The sequence below is a fragment of the Rhea pennata genome, chromosome 11 (genome assembly GCF_028389875.1).
Source record: "Rhea pennata isolate bPtePen1 chromosome 11, bPtePen1.pri, whole genome shotgun sequence".
Lineage (NCBI taxonomy): Eukaryota > Metazoa > Chordata > Aves > Rheiformes > Rheidae > Rhea > Rhea pennata.
Genome location: NC_084673.1, coordinates 15,577,667 through 15,595,849, shown reverse-complemented (window position 1 = coordinate 15,595,849; position 18,183 = coordinate 15,577,667). Strand labels below are relative to the sequence as shown.

General features: G+C 42.9%; 1 protein-coding gene across 1 annotated transcript in view; it reads right to left on the bottom strand.

The window, feature by feature from the left end:
• PASD1 (PAS domain containing repressor 1) overlaps positions 1 to 15,963 on the bottom strand; it is a 28,834-nt gene extending 12,871 nt beyond the window's left edge. Inside the window, exons 1-11 of the mRNA XM_062584519.1 lie at positions 15,920 to 15,963; positions 15,751 to 15,797; positions 14,281 to 14,337; positions 12,770 to 12,924; positions 11,405 to 11,496; positions 9,532 to 9,621; positions 7,604 to 7,724; positions 6,299 to 6,412; positions 5,257 to 5,375; positions 4,317 to 4,399; positions 589 to 695 (exon numbers count right to left, since the gene is read on the bottom strand). Coding sequence (XP_062440503.1) covers positions 589 to 695; positions 4,317 to 4,399; positions 5,257 to 5,375; positions 6,299 to 6,412; positions 7,604 to 7,724; positions 9,532 to 9,621; positions 11,405 to 11,496; positions 12,770 to 12,924; positions 14,281 to 14,312 — 913 coding nt within the window. The 5' untranslated portion in view covers positions 14,313 to 14,337; positions 15,751 to 15,797; positions 15,920 to 15,963. The remainder of the gene's footprint in view (positions 1 to 588; positions 696 to 4,316; positions 4,400 to 5,256; positions 5,376 to 6,298; positions 6,413 to 7,603; positions 7,725 to 9,531; positions 9,622 to 11,404; positions 11,497 to 12,769; positions 12,925 to 14,280; positions 14,338 to 15,750; positions 15,798 to 15,919) is intronic.
• Between the last annotated feature and the right edge of the window lie 2,220 nt (positions 15,964 to 18,183).

Here is an 18,183-nt window from a genome sequence, read left to right as displayed (position 1 = left end):
CAGGGCTTTTACTCTTCAGCAAAACTACTTTGAGATCAATAGAGATTAAACTGTTGTAGCCCATAGGGAATCTGTAATCAGCACTTCTGTATAAAAGATCTGAATTTCCAGAACCATTTCGCTAACAGTAAGTGAAGTTTACAACACCTAATTGCACAGATAGGCAATCCGAGTGCGTTTCAGTAAGCCAAGCCTGTCATTTAGCTCCAGAGTCAACTGGAACAGAAAGTCCCCAGAAGCCGTGGCAATCAGCAAAATCCCAGGGATCAGGGCTGCTCTCACAAGCTGGGGCAGGGGGCGGGAAGTTCTGACTGCCCATTCATTAATGTAATTTCACTTTCAGACACTGTGTTCAAACGGGATACCTGCCAATTCGGGAAACCTGCACAGACAGTTCCCAATTTGTGTGAATTCCACAGTGAACTGCTTCAACTTCCCGGTGAAGCATCATCTCAGATAATCTTTTAAAGGAAGAGAGAATGCCCTTTCTCCCTAGAGAAGGATGCCTTTTGTGATGACAGTAAAAGGTTTTGCACAAGTGAAAAAGGAGACCAAAGTCAGGCATGCTGCAGAAGGAGAGGAACTTACAGTGTTCATGGCACCTAGCAAGAAGCTCCAGGTCATCTGCGTGGTAGTAGTCATACCCTGATGTTCCCAGGACCTCAAAGGGTAGGTATCCAATGATAGGTGGAGCCCTAGAAGGGAAGCGGAGAGCAGGTAGTAAACACAAAACCTGATACTGTGACTTCATGCTAGACACTCTGCGATCCTAACAATCAAAACGATCTCCTGTAGCCACTTGGCAGGGAAGCTGGGAGTGCATGTTGACCTTTTCACATACAAGCAAAAACCAACACGGGAGATGTAAAAATTGAGTAAATGAAAAGGTGTCTGTTTATCGTTTCATAGCCTATTCATTACGTGGGTGTAGAGAAGGGCATGTACGCAGGCAAGTGACTCAGTCCATTAAGCATGCTTGTTAGACATGCAACTTCAGAAACGCTATGGATGTTCATGTTCATATAGAGCTTGAGTAAAATTATCCAGTAGGCTGGAAGTAAATGTCATCTGGTTAGTAAATGTAGAAGAAAGAATAAGTGGGAAGCCACAATGCTTGTCAGGACCTGCTTAGGTAAAAGAGAAAGTAATTGTTCCCATGGAAAATCTCGGGAAACTCAAAGCAGCAAAAATGTTCCTAGGCTGGCAGTAAAGAGGACAATAGGTATGGGACTAATTTTAAGGACTGTTATTTCTCTGTCAGGTAGAGAAGGAATCTAGGAAGTAAGGGGATGCTTAGGGGGAAATAACTTCTCTGACTATCTGTTATCAAGTCTAGATCTAGGCAAAACTTCTTAAGATTTTTTTTTAAACTGCTGTCCTAACCAAACTGAGTTTGTACGCAGCCTGCACTGGAGCCTACTTTTTTAGGATTATGAAACAGCACTAAAAGGTCAAAAATACAATGTTTACATCTACTTCCTATTCCAGCAAGTCACCTTCTGTCCTCTAGCATGCCAGTGTACTCCGGCTAGCATCAATTAAAGCACCACACGTACTCTGTGAGGCAGGATTTGTCCATGCTGTGTTAATTTGGCATTTTGCTCCACCTATTTGCTTTGCCTGCTGGATGTGCTGATAGCATGAGGATCAACTGCCAAATTCAGTGTGCTCCTCGGGAATAAAGATGGCAGTGTATTACCGAAACAGTTAATGTTTCAAAACTGGGACAGTCTGAAGGTGTCACTGCCTATTAAACATGCCTCTTACACTGCCTTTCTCTTGGTGTGTCAAATGACCCTCTTAAGGAAGATGAATGCCATAATGAGGCCAAGAACATAAGCAAAAATTATTTAAGTGTAAGTACATTTGGGTTTGGATGGATCGACTCTGTGACCTCTGGGGGGTCCTACTGTCTTGGCCAAGCAATCCAGCTCTAAATCTGTACTCTTGGAGTCTGAGCAATCTCCTAAAATGTGCCCAGCATAATGACTTATCTGGAAGGATCAGTCTTCCACATTCTCAAATCTCTTGAAACAGAGAGCACTTAACACACAGTGGTCTCTACCACAATATGGTCTTATTTATTCAAATAGCTTTGTATAGAGCACTGTGTTCCTTTTCTTCATGCGACCCAGATTTCTGTTAATGATGATAATATGTGTACTTACTAAAGTGTCTTTCTTTCTCCCTCTTTAGCCAAATGTGCCAATGTCTCTCGAGTCTTTAATGATATGCTTCATGACAATAATGTCTTTCAGATGCACATCAGATAAATGTTTTAAGCTGATCAGGAAAGTGCTATGCTTTCATGATTTTCACCAAGACTCTTTAAATTAGAATTTAACCACAAAATCCTTCAAATCTGTCATTTGACAAGGAGCTGGCTTGCTTGCGCAACAATCTGAAAGTGCCTTGGTAGTTCAACTTCCAGCCTGCAACTGGCTGTGCAAATGGGACTGCACGGTTTTCTCAGAGCTTCTTGAGTATGGGATTGGTGACGGTGTCAAAAGTCTGAAGGATGGGACTTCAAGCCAACAACCTCCCAGTGCAGGAACTGCAGGATGAGACCTTGCAATCTTTAATTCCATGAAGGGAAAATGAGGAGAGGACCACAGGACAGAACAGAAACAGATCATTATCAAAGTACACAGCTTTTCTTCCTTTACGCATGCCTATATGCAGATCAGGATGCTGATTTTCCTAGTTTTCTAATGTTTATCCAGATATGTAGAATGCTTTCTGCACCATTTATCATCACTCCACTTTGTATCAGTGTCATATATATTAGTTTAGCAGCCGAAGGCCAGGTTCCGAGCACTGCTGGGTACCCACTGCTCCTATGACTGCACCCCTCTCAGCACCAGGCCACGCGAGTTGACGTAAATAAACAAGAAACAGCTAAATATTCAACAACATTGCACAGTGCGCTAGAGATCCTGAGGTCTGTACTGGATAGAGGCTTGAATGAACGATTAAATGAGACAACCCACATGATTCCTCTCCGATTCTTGTGTCTGTGCTCACTGCTTACATCCGGTGCTGTCACAAACTCTGGCTCGGCATCTATATTAACTTAATTTACTCTCTGTAATAGTGGTTTCCTCACTGGGGATATCAGAGGGACTGGAGTGGCTGCGAGCACCCGGCAGCAGAGAAACTCCTCTCTGAGTCATAACCCAGATTCATCAAAAGATTCTTTGATACGTTTCAGCAAGGCTCTTACTTGCATGATTCACAGGAGCTGCTGGGGACACAGCCCTTTGGAAAACCAGCTCACTTATTTAGATGGAGAAATAAGGGATTTAGGAATCGAACAATAATCACCTGCTGATGTGGGTTATTGGAGAGACCAAATAAAGGGAAGCAAAGTTACTCCTGTGAGATCTAGATGACACAAAAAATTGCAGACTATCCCAAACCACACAGCATTAACTATAATGCTTTCACACGGACAGTTCTACATTTCCAGGTCTGACACACGGAAAACACATCTTGCCTATTATATGAATGCAAGTTCTATTTATATTCTTTCTCTCTCTTTCTTGTACTAAATGTGCAGATGATATTTAGGTTATTTTTCCCCATAATAAGGCTTATTTCATACTCTTCTTTTTCTAGCTTTGCAAGGCTTGTACTCTGCAGAGACAGTTGCTGCTGTGCTCTGTGGGATAATGGAAAGGATAGGATTTTGCATTGTGTACTTGCATATATGCCAAATATACAGAAGCTAAAGAGCTAGCAAAAACCTCCAGCTTCTTCCAAAGAACATGAATTCTATACTAATCTACTCAAGAAAATGATCCCAGACAGTTTCATTCCCCAAGCCCTATCCTAGACCATCATACTCTATTTAGTCAAAAATACATCTGTAATTAAACAATCTATTCCTCTGCATTTTTATTTTTTATGAATTACATCATCTATCAAGGTAAAAACCTAAAGTTTATTGATATAGTGAAAAATTTAGAAAAAATTATTGGAACATGTAGATGGAAAACAGAGATGGTTCAATATGCTAAACTAACAGAGCGAACAGGACACACACTGCTCAGTTTCAATAACTTAATATCTCAGTGAAGTTGGAAATTTTTCTAGACATTTTCCCTTCACTTTACTTATTTTATTAGTTGCCTAAAACATGAAAGAGGGCAAAGTCTTTCAGGAGGTCTGATGAGTAAATTCAGAGTATTGTTACTTAAGTAGTCTAATTTAATTAGAGCTATTCCGCATGGGATATCAGGCAATAGCTACACAGCATTTTCTATTTTTAAACTACAGTTTGTTTATTCTTCGTTGACCAAAACCAAATCTCTTACCTGTGGTCCAAGAATAAAAACTTCCATTCTAAACTATGCCTTGATGTAAATTCTTCACATGGCTCTTCAACATTGCAGAGCTCCTGCAAAACAGTTGGCACATTCAGATATTTAATTCTAGGGAACAACAAAAGCAGCCCTCTGTCAACACTAAGAATGCACCGTCTCTGTATAGTAAACCCCAGTAAAACAAAGAGATTTAAAAACACCAGATTTTTCTCCTCTAAGGAATATGGAAGCCTTGTTTTATACAGGCATGAACTGATGAAAATCACCTAAATAATTTACCCTGGGCTGAGTCACTTTTAGAGTTAGGATAAATAGCCTAAGGGCCTCGTCTTGCAGTCTGCAGGAAAAATTCCCCCTGACTGTGTTTTAAATATTGTCAACTGAAGACAGATGCCAGCAACAGGTTTCAGCTTCAAACCAAGCTCGATAATGCTCTGTCAAGCAAAAAGCACCTACAGCTGTTATCACTGTTGCTACTGTGCTGTGCCACAGGACCCTTAAAGAGTAGGAGAAAAGGGTCCATGAAATACGATGTTCAGAGTTTAAAGTATGAGTGGCTTGCTTTTACACAAGGGAGTTGTGCAATACATTTCTTCAGCAGTTGCAACTTTTCAGGCAGTTTAGCTGGTCACCTTTATAGGTACTTCCTGAGCTTGCTGCTCTGAAATGTCCCGTCACGCAACTACCTCTTCTCAAATGAAACTCCCGTTTTCCCTCATTCTTAAATATGCTCAAACACAGCAGTGTCCTCACTGATTAACAAATCCTCAGCACAAACAATTTACACTGCCAAGTATACTCTTTGAGAGGCTCCTGCAACATGGCTCCTCTTGCAACAGCTATGAACATCGCTTGTGGTAAAAGCACTAGGCTCTTCAAGTGAGTGCTGATTTCCAGAATAAAAGGGAAAATGCAATTTGAGAGCTCTCACCTTTAAGAACTGCGGCGTGACGAGACGAACAGTTGCTACGAGGCAAATCTGCTCCTCCGTGGCTGACCTGAAAGCTCGTGCAATAGCTGACTCAAAGCCATTACAGGAGGGTGGAGGCACTAGATACAACCGGATATGTTTATTTTAAAAGAAGACGATGACATTTCTATTCGTATTAAGACAGGTACAACGACTGATGAAACCCAAGCAGTGAGTTCCTTCGGCCCATAGTGTGATGCCACACTGGTACACATCAACCTTAACCAAAGCATGACCCTTTAGGCTCCAAGTTGCACACTCGTAACCACCTCCCCCCGGCTAGTGGGAAAGCTTTAGGAAACAGCTCTCATCAGCTCGGAACATGCACCTACAGACTCCCTGCTGGGACGTCTGTAAGAAGGCTGGAAGACTGTGGTTTGGGCAACGATATTCAGCTGACTTTTAGGGTGGAGGGCTTTGCAGTATTTTTGCTATTTTCCTGCACGTGTTTTCCAAGTGTCCCATTGCAATCACAGATCGAGGACCAAGAAGATACAGAAACAACTCCTGATACCATTTTTCTGCCCTGAACATTCTTCTCAACACAAAGTAAGACAGCTTACACTGGATGTTAGGTGTGATGAAGAGCTCAGAGCAAGGAAATAGCACCTTTCTGCAACCTAACATCTGCAAGATTCAAGATTTTGTGGGTTTCTCAAACTATTTCATTTTTAAGAAGTGCCATTTCATTGCCACAGATGAAACAGAATATTTAAATTCACTGGTTATTTGAATAAATAGACTGCTTTAAAAATGGCAGCTGGCCAAATGTAGGGTTGATCCTGCACCACCTCTTTAAGCAGAGCAGTGTGAAGATTGTACTCTTCTGACCAGCAGCATCCCCAGGACTTATATGAAAAACATTTCTAACATATCTGCAGCACATTCCATTCCTGCTGATTAGGGGACATTTTCATTGAAACAAGGTCTTTACGCAGCTATGGATAAAGACACAATTTAAAGGAGAGAGGCAGAGGTAAAGTAGGCTGGAGTAGTAACTCACCATGAGTAAAATATTTAAAATCCACTACAAATTTCACATATTCATATGTCAGGGGTTCATTTGGATCTAAGCTGCCTCTTGCTAAATGGCAGCAAAACTCTATTTGTTTTTCCGCTGAAATGAGAGAAAGAGAGGGAGACAAACACAATGTTACTAGAAGTCTGCACTTTAGCACACTCCACTTATCTAATCGCTGGAGGTTTTTATACCAACTCTGTCACTGTGGTATCTGAGCACATTCTGCTAGGATGCTCTTGATAGCCATACGTAAATACACATCCACTAGGAGAAATGATCACCTGTTTCTGCTTAAGGAAATATACCCTGACCCCTCTGTGGCTTTACAGTTACCCTGCTGCACTGGCTGGAAGCCCTGGCTGTGCTGAAGTCGGTGGCATTTGCCTCTGCCTCCAGCACGGGCAGGATTTCATGCAAAGCTGCGAAGTGACATTGAAATGCTCCGTTCTGGCAGTGCTCCGTAGGATCCTGAGCCAAAGGGCATCAAAGTCACCCTAAGTCCTTCCAGTTGCTACGGCAGGCAGCATGCCAAGCCCTTATGGCATTTTACGCCTGCAGTATGAGCTCCCTGGATTAGCCCAGGCAATCTGCAGCCAGTGGGAAACTGTCCCCAGGCTGCAGCCAGCACCGGGTCCTGAGTGAGCCTCCCATGAGGGTGCAAACGGGTGAGGGCGGCCAGGCCCCGGCGGCCCCAGGCAGGAGAGGACGAGAGGGCGGTGGGTGTTCTCCCAGCGGAGGCTGGTGAAGATGTGGTTTCAAGCTCTGGTGCTGGGATGTGCTCTGAGGAGAATCGTGGACGAAGGGACGTTTTAGGAGCGAGGCAACAGCCGGCCATGGAGATCTGGTCCCAGATTTCAGCCAGGAAGGCTGATGTTTAAATTACACTACCCTAAGACATGTGAGTGTCCTAAGGAATGAAGGGTCTGCCAGACCTCTCCAGGTTTCCTCTTATCCCCTTTCTTCCCCCAAGCTCCCCACTCCTCTCACAGGCTCGGTCCAGCATCCCACCCAGGGAGAAATATCTGATGCGGGGCAACTTTGCTGTGCCCTACAAAGCAAAGCAAACAGTCAGACAAAGCCTGTCCAAAGCAAAGGTCAACTAGTAGGAACATACTGGAACACTGGACGATGCGCTGCATTAAAGAACAGATATATTAAAGGTGAATTTAACAAAACATAAATGGCAGGCAGGAGAATTAAAGAGCTGGAGAGCACTGTGTAGACTCCCCTTGGGAGCTGTTTGCCTTTGGCAAATTTCCCTGCCAGACAGACAAGAGAAGAGCTTACCATTTAGAAAATCGGCTGCAACAGGATCTGTCATGAGCATGTGCGGAGAAAGGAGCTTGTACACCTCACTCTGCTCCCGCTCAGGCAGAAAGTTTAATATATTTTGGTCCACCAAATCTGACTGATACAAAAGAATGCTTTGTCATGTTCAACGGTACAGCCTGCCACAATCACATGCATTTTCATCCCACAGCAGAACACAAATGCTGCCCATCTAGCACAGATGCTTAATACAAGAAAGCTACACTAGAAAGTGCTGCTTTAAAAACAGAGCTTTCTTTGAGGTGACATACAGTGCTCCTATACTTAAGAAACAACTTGAAAAGTCACACACTCTCTGCAAACAGATTTAGGGCAGGGCATAATCCATAGGTTATTTTACCCTGGGAATGCTACCTATTTGTAAAAGGCCAAATGGGTTCCAGAGGTTGCCTTGCAGTTACAGACAGAAACAAGCTGGAGAAGAAACCTTGACACCATAGGAATAGAATAGGATATGTAATATCATTTCAGAATGAAAACTTATAACATTTCCTTTTGGAAACAATACAGAAGTGGGAGAGCTCTTTCTCCATCCTCCATTTGTGTTCTAGATGAACTTCTGGTAAAATCAACTTGACTTGCCAAGCAGCTCAGTGCTGATAAACCTATATATCCTGACCAAGATGGTTCTACCAAAGGGTCAGCATGTGTCTGCTACTTTGCAGTCTAGGATATCCAGTCAGGTTAACTGTGTGTTCAAATTTGTCCTCACACACCATCATCTATGTCTCATGCTTGACACTAGATAAAAGCGAAAGTGTTCTTGAGGGGCTAGCAGAAACTTCTACCCAAGTTGCACCCAACAACTAACTGACTTCTAGAAATTCTCCCAGGAAAATCTTATGCCCCATATTTGTTACTGACAACTATGGGCTCAAAGCAGCAAGACCTAATGTGACTGAAAGGGCATAGATTTAGTAGTAAAATCACCTTTAAATTATCTGAGAAGAGCTTTAGCAAGTACAGATTTCATAAGCATGAGATTTTCCATGTACTTGATGGGATAAACACCACCCAGAACCTTCTTCAGATGTGCAGTCAAGCAAAGAGTTATGACTACAGTGATTTTGCATAGATTTTTTTAGCTAACTCACAGACCCTAAGAGAGAATCTGTTATTCACAGGAGCTTGCGCTACTCCCTAAGGGTTTGTCAGTGTATTCCCCACCCACAGTCATGACATTCATACCATGGCTGATGTCAAACACAACAGAGTGGAAACAGTCGTGCGAGGGGACTGCCATTTGTGGCAGTCCTTTCCATAGAGTGACATCACCCTGTGGGTCCCTTGCTGAAGCACTGCGCGGCCAGGAAGTCCACAGAGAGTAATGGTAAAGCCCTGCACTACAATTACTGCAATATGTTATTAACCAAGGGTCTAGTGTTATCGATCCGTATGTAAAATATGATTTAAAGGGTAACAGACTGGTGCAAGCACCAGTTAGCCCGCATTTCCTGTTCATGCACATAGATTAAGCTGGCTACTGCATTCGAATCCTGCAGTTCTGGCAGAAACATATTTCTTTTGCACAGCCCAATTCTCAGCCTGTGGAAAGCAATGGCATTTCTGGCAGGCTTGGGGCCAGATGTGCCTGGGAGGCATGGCACTGCTGGGGGCCTCCTGATCCAGCTTGGTTTCCTGCACGATGCTGATCGGGTGCCTGGGAAGGGGGAAGATGTGAAACACATCTACCCCAGCTGAATCACCTATACTTGTCATTTTAAGAAAGAGCAGCAGCTTTAACTGGCCCCAGAGCGCTTGCCCTGGATGGCTGCAGCCCATTGCTGGGCACCTGACCCAGGCCCCTCTGGACCCCAGACTGCAATACCAGGGCTGCGTTAAGGCAGGGGAAAGATTTTTCAATACATTGCATTGTCAGAACTTACCGGTAAGTGTCCAAGTAGAGATGAGACACTATCAGATACATAAATAATAATCCCATCAGTGGTAAGAGCAATGAGAAAGCCATCTAATGCCTAACGATAAAAGGTAAATCAAAAGAAAAAGAAAAGAACTATTATGTTAGGGAACAACTTAGCATACAATACAGTAGGCTAATTATTTCAAAGGTGATGCCTCTAACAGCCTAAAACCAACATAAGTCAATTAAAGTAATGATGGTTCAATATGCAAAAATAAAAATGACACATGATGTCTCATTCAGCATTCTTTTAATATTTGTATTTTCTCATTAATATTAAATTGACTTGCACTTTGCATCCAGTGAGTACTTATTTAACATGAAGCAAGATACTGGTTGCTAAATTTTCTACACCCACACAACCTTGGTGACTTCAATCACTTCATTATATGTTTTGAATTACACAATAGTTAACTAATTCAGTGTGTATGGAGATGCTAGATATCATCATGGCAAACTCAGCATGACGCATGAATGGATGGATGGCTGGATGAAAAAGTAGAAACAGACAAATTACACAATGCTGTATTTTTAGTTATTTGTGGCTATCATGGGTGAGATTTCAAGCATTATTTATTTTAAAGCATTCATTTGCTAGGCTAGTGATTCAACAATTTTAAATTTTGTTCTGTTTTTCCTTTCTTATTCTTGGTGGTTTCTGGCCTGGATTTGAAGACACTGAATTCTTCTTTGAGTGTTTTTCCTATTCTTTGCAACAGCTTCTTGTACCACTGATCCAGTCTCTATTCCTATTCTTTTGTAACAGCTCTCAGGATCTAGGACATTTAATTTCTGATCAGCACCGCACACGAAGGCAGCTCTTCTGGAGACGCCACAAGGGTGCTCTGCAGCTTAGTCCATCAGGAGCAGAGGATGCTGAGCAGAGGTAGTGCTCACCACCTTCCCTAACAGCCAGTTCTTCCCCACCTCGGTGCTGTGCTCTGCCTCAGCTGAAAATAAACTCTCTCAGAACAGATGAGCTTTTGACTTTAAGTCAACTAGCCGACGGCCTAATATAGTCCAGCAAACTGACAGTTATTAAAGGGTTGTCTCCCCCAGTAACTTCTCGAGGGGGATTTGTTTTGATTCAGCTGGAACAAACCAGTTTGTTTGGTGAGAGAAATTCCCAGAAAGACTGAACAGAATTTTCCAGGGAGGTGAGTCATGACATCCCGATGAAAAGAAACAACTAAGACACTGCAGCACCTCCCAGCTCAGCCCAGCGTCCACCCTTATTCTGGAGGGGCAAAGAGCAACAGCTGCCTGCACAGGGCAGGAGAGCTCCTAGGCACAGGAGCAGACAGCACAAAACCCAAGCTGCGTCTTTAAGAACGGCTGGGGAAAACGCAGGCTCTTCAACAAAGCAGAGGGATGTTTTTAGATCAGCCAAACGTTTTTATAGGTGAGAGCATCAGAGCTGTTCTGCTGAATGCATGTGAAAGCAATGCAAGGAAAAGATGCTAATGGGATGTGGGAGGAAGAGAGCTGCTCTGTATTTCTCAGGTCCTTTCAAGTTTTTGCTAATACTACCAGTTTTAGTGGCTGTTCTGAGAAGGGCAGTTCTGTTTTTCCTCTCTCATCAGGCCAAATCTGGCCCAAATTGGTCTTCATTCCTGAATGAAAAGCTATTTTTCTTTAAGGGGAAGCAACCTTCTTTTTAACTCTATGTCTGCAAAGCATTCAGTACAACAGTGCTCTCAGTCAGCTTTGGATTATATGTGCCAGCACAGTAGCAATCATTAACATCGGTACCTACAGGTGAAAGGAGCTGTATCTCTGAACTACTCCACTGAACTGATTAGTGCTCACTAATCTATGTAGCTTTAATTTCTTCTTACCTCTAACATCAACTGGGTGAACTCCTCGTTGCTAAGAAATGAAGGCTTCCAGTCTTGTCTAATCTCACAGGCTTCTGTCTGTGCTGTGATTTCTTAAAGAGAAAACATCAAAAAAGCAATATGACTCATGTTAGTTGGAGAATTTTTTTTCATTTTCAAGTAACATGAGACTTCTTTTAAGAGGCTTTCAGAAGACTCATCCTGAGATCATTCTCTGTACAAAGCCTTCCTATATGCAACAGTCATTTTCCACGCCATCATGATACAAATGCCATTAAAAATCAAGAAAAGAAAAAGGATAGATTTTGGGTGGTCTGAAAAAATCATTCAAAAATGAAGACTAATGTGCTAATTTCAGAGTAAGCTCGGCAGAATCACTGAAGGTACTGCAGGCTCGGTGGTATTCGGCACCACCGACAGCGGGAAGGGCCCTCAACCCTGCCACTTCAGGAGGACTCACATGGGTCTACAGGCAGCAGGACAGGCTGCCTCTTGCCACCTCCTAGCCCAGGATACCCTGGGAACAGAGTAGAGAAACATTTTTCTCCATGCATTTATGATGCATGATGCTCCTCCGCTCTTCCCTCTCTCATGCCCTGTTTGAGTGTGCATAGCACATGGCAGGAGGACCCAGGAGGCACCTGGTGCTCCTCTCCACTAGTCCTCTAGGGAAAGAGGGAAGTAGCATTTGGGGACCGGTACAGCTGGCAGAGAAGAAGAGACCTTGGAAAAACAATTTCAGGTCAGCACAGCTGGTGAACCTACCTCTTCTACAGCCAAGGAAGAGGACGATAAGTGAGGAGGAAGGGGACGGAAGCTGTGAAAGGCACAATGCCCTGAAAAAAATGGGGATGTACAGAAGGAGAGATTATAGACAGAGATCTAACAGGCCCAGGGGTAGTAGGATGGTGACAGAGGACTGGGCAAGGGAAAACGGGGAAGAGAGAGTTGTGGAAAAGCAAGCTACAGAGCACAGCAGACAGTGACAAGATAATATCAAAGCATCCAGGAATAGAAAACAGAGCAGGACGTGCAGGAAAAGGAGAACAAAACATAGCAGGGGAGACAGAGGTCAGTGAGGGAAATGGAGTGATGTCATTACATTAAAAACCATACAATACTGAATCTTTTCAAGTATATCCTTGTTTAACCAGTCAGCAATGTATTCAAACCTAGCAAATTTCCTGAGGCCAACTGCTACGCCTTTTTCTGCCCCTTGCTTAGTGTTCCTGCCATCTATGGAGATTTTAGATGCTTGGGAAAACCAGCACTCATCTTCTGAGCAGAACTCAGCTGCCGACCAGATGCAGAGCCAATGCCTTTGACACCGGGAGATTGGGGAAAGGGTCCAGCACTCTCCAGCACCTTTCTGTTTCTGTAAGAAGTCAATGGTCCTCTGCAGGATTGTAGACTTGTCCATCTTGAGAGGGTGCCCGTGGCCTTGCAGCATTGTGCAAAGCTCTTTAATGAGGACATTAAATTGGTCTCTCCTTTTCTTCTCGGATTTGTTGCGTGATGCCCTGGGTGACAGAAAAACAAATGCCACTAAGTAAAATGAAGGACCTAGGACTTGAGCTGTTGGGGCCTAAAAGACCCTGTTCCAGCAAAACACTTAAAATGTAAGAATCCAAACTCTGCTTGGATGCTCATTTGTTTAAAATTAGGTTTGGACTTAAGTGCTTTGCTGATGCTTACAGCCTTGCAGCAGGCCTGAACTCACATACAGCAAGGATATCTGGAGGTAACAAACACAACATATTTATTTAAGCAAGACCATCTCTTCACATTCATTTCAGCAGTAGTTCTCATTTGTTTGTTCATTTCAGAAGTGGTGGTAACGAGATGAAAGTGTTACGGGCCAAATTCCTCCAAAAAGAGAAGCCTTTTTATTTTTCAGTTAGTTCACACAGATGTAAGGGCCAAAAAAAGAAGGATTCCTTATTTCCTGACTTCTACTTGCAGAAGTAGCTTATGCATACAGGATGCTGCATGCAGACAACTACGGAATAGAGCCAAACACGTACTCTTATACTTGGTTTTGAAAATCTGGAGTGGTAGTAGTGTGATATATGAAACTGTGTATGTTAACAGTCTGGCTGTGGAAACCACAGACTGATTTCCAACTTGCATTAATACAATTTAATAATGTTTTATTAAGGTTTTCCCCTCCATTAAAAACAATAAAGGAAAAAGCCAATCTATTCAGTTTCTTCCAAAATGTTTTTTCTAGTGCTCATATCAGAGGTAACCTTATTTTCATACAAATTCTTCCAGCAGTAATTAATTTTTTACAAGCATATTCACGATGACACATGCTTCCTGTGATCTAGATCGAGTGTGGTATGCAGAAACCATTTCCATTCAGACTCAGATTGGCATTTGGAGGTTCTCAGCTCAGCTCTTATGTTCATACCCACTTCTGTTGGCACTAATGTAGAAAGACTAATTAGAACTGAACCAAATGCTTCTCTGAAGGGAGACTGACTAACTCACAGGCTGCTAAAGCAGGGCTGTCCGCTAAGTTTCCCAGGGAACTCTACCCCAGGTGAGCAGCGCTGCATGGTGTCAACAAAATGACATGTTAGGACATCAGGATAATAAACAGGCGCTGGATAATCAGGGATTCTGAGGGCCAGACAATGTAATCTAGCAACCCCCACGCTGATTAACCTGCCACAGGGTGGTCAAATACACCATGAGAGGCTTGAAAATGGTGACAGAAATATGCTATTTTTGGTCTGCTATACAAAGCCTGTAAACTAAATGAGAGTTTTGCCTCTGACATCCGTGGTTCTAACTAGTTTTTACACATCAGACATTTGCAATCGCACGCTGAGAGAGCTCCCACCCTCTGTGCCCTGTGGACCCACTCCTACCTCTTTGCCCTGTCCTTCTCATCTTCATCCATCAGTTCGTCTACACAACACAGGGCTCTGGAAGGAAGAGACAGCAGTACTTACTGAGACATATTCTCTGGTTTTGTTGAGGATGTCAGAATTCAACCCCATGGAGCTTACTGCTTTGTACATCATGACATCCCAGATGTTTTTATCTTCCCTCTCCCTAACCTCCAATCTTTTATGCAGTTTTTTTTTTTTTTTTCTGCACCAGGTACTGAAGCTTGAGAGGTGAAACCTTTGCTAAAAGCCAAAATATACAGCTTCAATAAGTGCAGTTTTACAGGGAAAGAGGTAAGAGCCAGTAACCCCTCTGCTGCTTTTATACTCTCCCCTTCTGTGTTTCTGACACAGCCACATGCAAGCCCAGCAGCTGCCTAATGCAGCCAGGGGAGCACCACGGACAGGCAAAATCTGCACAAAATTCTGTGCAGGAAATAGCAGCTACTCTGCAACTGCAATTTCACTCTCTGGTCTGTGCCAGATGGTACCGTGCTTGATCCTGTGCTGGGAAATCAACCCAGCTGCTGGACTGCATTGCAGTGGTTAAACAGTATCTAAGATTTCTTTCCCAGTGGAAGAGCACAGGAGGACATAGGAAACTGTGCTGATTCCAAGAAGGATTACTCTTAGACAACAACAGGGTACCAGCACAAGATCTGAGGGACCATATGATAGACAGATTCATCCAAAGCCCACTGTAGGCAATGACTGCTCCTAACTCCACTGGCCTTTAAACATACTACCCAAAAGCCATCCTGCCACTGGGATTCATACCTAAGACTTCAAGCTAAAACTGCTCCTCCCCTGGCTTATCCAGGGGAAGGAAGAGAATGTGATTTGGCTTCCCTGTCTGTCATTACATCAAAAAAAAAAAAAATTCTGGGCTGTTGTTTTTATTTTATGCTAATTGTTAATGCAGCACAGGAAGGAGAACATTTTGCAACAAAAATTTCCAAGAGGGACGTGGTACTCTCAAGTCCCATGAAATGATGGAAAATTAGACATGATGAGGATAATTTCTTAACTGGTAGTTTGCTTTCTGTGACTCAGACTAGCTAAGACAGTGGGACAGAGAGCCACGTTTGAGATGTGCGAGGCAGGCAGACACAGGCAAGCCAGCCACCATCACTGCACAGCCTTCACTGCCCGGCGCCCACTGTGCTGGGCTGCAGCCCACCTCAGACAGCTCCAAAGCGGCTGGAGATCACATCCATCCCCGGCTTCAGCACCCACCAGTCTTCAACACTAGTGAGTAATTTCACTGGTAAAACCTTCCTACCATACTCGGTGCCCGAGGAACACTCTTTGTGGGGCAGTGCAAGTATTTTTTTTGAGGCTACTCCAAACCCAAACAACTATATGGCTATAAAAGTAACATGAAATAGAAGTACCCACAACTGACAGGAAGTCAAAGATACTGCTCATAATAAAGCAACAAAAATTTACCCTCGATTCCCTGCTCCAGGATGAGGATCTCCCTCCCTGCAGAAGACCTGGGCAGAGGAAAACTGAATGAAATGATTTCTTTTGTCTCAAAAGGTGAATACACACCACAGAGAGGGAGTGGTTCTCACTGCCTGGGTCACTGAAAGTAAGGAGCCAAATTAGAAATTACCTGTTCTACTCCTCAGATTCATCAGTCCAGACTGACTGAGTGGGATTAGCACTTCTTATCACCATGTAAATGGAGATGGAGAAAAATTAATCCTGCAAGGAAAAGCAAATCCAGTTAAAATAGAAATCACTTCAGGCTGAAAAAGTCTACCACGGTAAATTAGAAACAGGCTCAAGTATAACTGGTCAAAGCTCAGCAAAGCCTCCAGGACCTGAAGAGCTGGGACAACATTCTGGGACTCTTGATTCTGTGTGCACTGTTTACTCCATTGGACTTGCAGAAGAAGCCAGGTAGTGCCCAACTGAGCTCCCATTTCCAAGCAATAATGTGGCCCAGCAGTGTGGAGGAATGGCCCTACTAGCTTGGGGTCACTAAGAATCAGTATGAGTCCTTTCCAAAATATGAAATTTACTTGGTGCGTATGTTATGAAAAGCAGCAAATATATTCCATACTTGATTTGTCCAATCTTGTGATGAAAAACCTTCAAGACAAACACAATCACTTAGAGCTAGTGCAAGCCACAAATAAGTCCCTAAGGATGGATTTCGGACCTCGCTAAGGTTTCCTACTGACATGACATGAGTGCCTCCTTTTTGATTACTATGAATTTTAAGATTTTGATGATTTTAATTATCCCAAACACTTAATTTTTGTTGCAATGTTTCTTTTTCTATAGCTAATGCTTATTGTTTCTTAGTTATCCATCTTTGTCATATTCTCTCTTCTTTCTCTGATCTCTTTGACTATATCCACCCTATAGTGTTCACCCCTGTAACCGCAGCCGTCAAAACACATTTTGATTTAAGCAACCCTAATTTACAGGAAGGATACAGTTACAACCAAGCAGTCTGTGACTGACAGTAGTATCTTCAACAACAACCAAGTGCTGGGTTTCCATATTTAAGAAACTTTCAATGCGGTTTGAGTGACCTGCTGGCTTTGAGCTACAGGTTCACCACCTGCTTTTCTTGTTATCATTAACTTTCAGAATCAGCTCAAGACATTGCAAAAAATTTGTGACATTACCAATAACAAAATGTTTGTAAATATGGGGGACAAACAAACATATCTACATTTCTAATACTCTGCAGGACTAGCAATAGCTTTTCCTTTTTCAGATGAGTGAAAACCCCACAAGCGGAAGGAAACAAGCCAGCTGAAGAACTGCTGGAAGATACACATCAGATAGGCATACTGGAAAGGGCAGAAAGGAAAGATGTAGGAACTGCCAGTGTAGGATGACTGCTAAACACTACGAGTAACACAGGTGCAGTCCAGTGGTACAGAGAGAGTGCTTTGCAGGAGCAGTTTATATGAGTTAGATGAGCCAGGAGGCCAAATTCCTGTTTATTACAGCTAAATGCAATTGCCAGCCCATTTGCTCAAAGATTTGTCTCAGAGAAACTGCAATATGCTGACTATAAATTGTAGCATGGAAGTTATATGTGAGAGGCTTGAAAGCACTGAAACAATAGAAGCAGTACAAAAGTATAAAATACTTAATGTGTTTTAGTAGTAAGTAGTTCAGTAGAAGGTACAGTTGAGATTAAGTGATCATCTTCAGCTTGGAATATGAACTTCCAGGGAAAAACTTATGCAACTACTGATATCCCCAGTGAAACAGTAACTAAAACTAACACCTACGTAACAAGTTTAAATATGATGGACCTGCTATGCTTCTGTTCTCACAGCAGTCTTACGCTAGATGTTAGTATTACAAACGTCTATCCTAGTTCAAAAGGAGCTAAGATCTTGCTATCCTATTGACCTAAAATAGAACTGAAATTCTTATCTTAGTCACAGTTGCTCATCAGTTAGTCCTATTTTTTTCAAAATTATATAGCTGTTTCTCTTCTCAAAGGACAAGCAGCCCAGAATTCTGCTTAGTCTTAATAACTTCAGTGATACATGCATAAAGAAAATGCTTTTTTTCAAAGCAATGAGCTAATGTGGAAACAAGACAAATGGATCCATTGCAATTTTCAGAGAACATTTTTTTTATTCAGGCTTAAGTATGTAAGAATTCAAACAAACAAAAGTATTCTTCCTGAGTTTTGAGTGCAAAACTTTATGCAGAAATCTCCATCTTGCCTCTTATTGCACAGTCCGACAGTCTCCCACCTGAAACCCCCAGGAAGCCAGACAAGTTCTCTGCCTTGTGCACACGACTGTCCTCCCAACCAGTCTGACTGCGAAGCAGTACCTTCAGAAAGGCTCTTTTGGCACTGAGTGAGATGACGGTCCTGTTAACGCTTACCAGGGC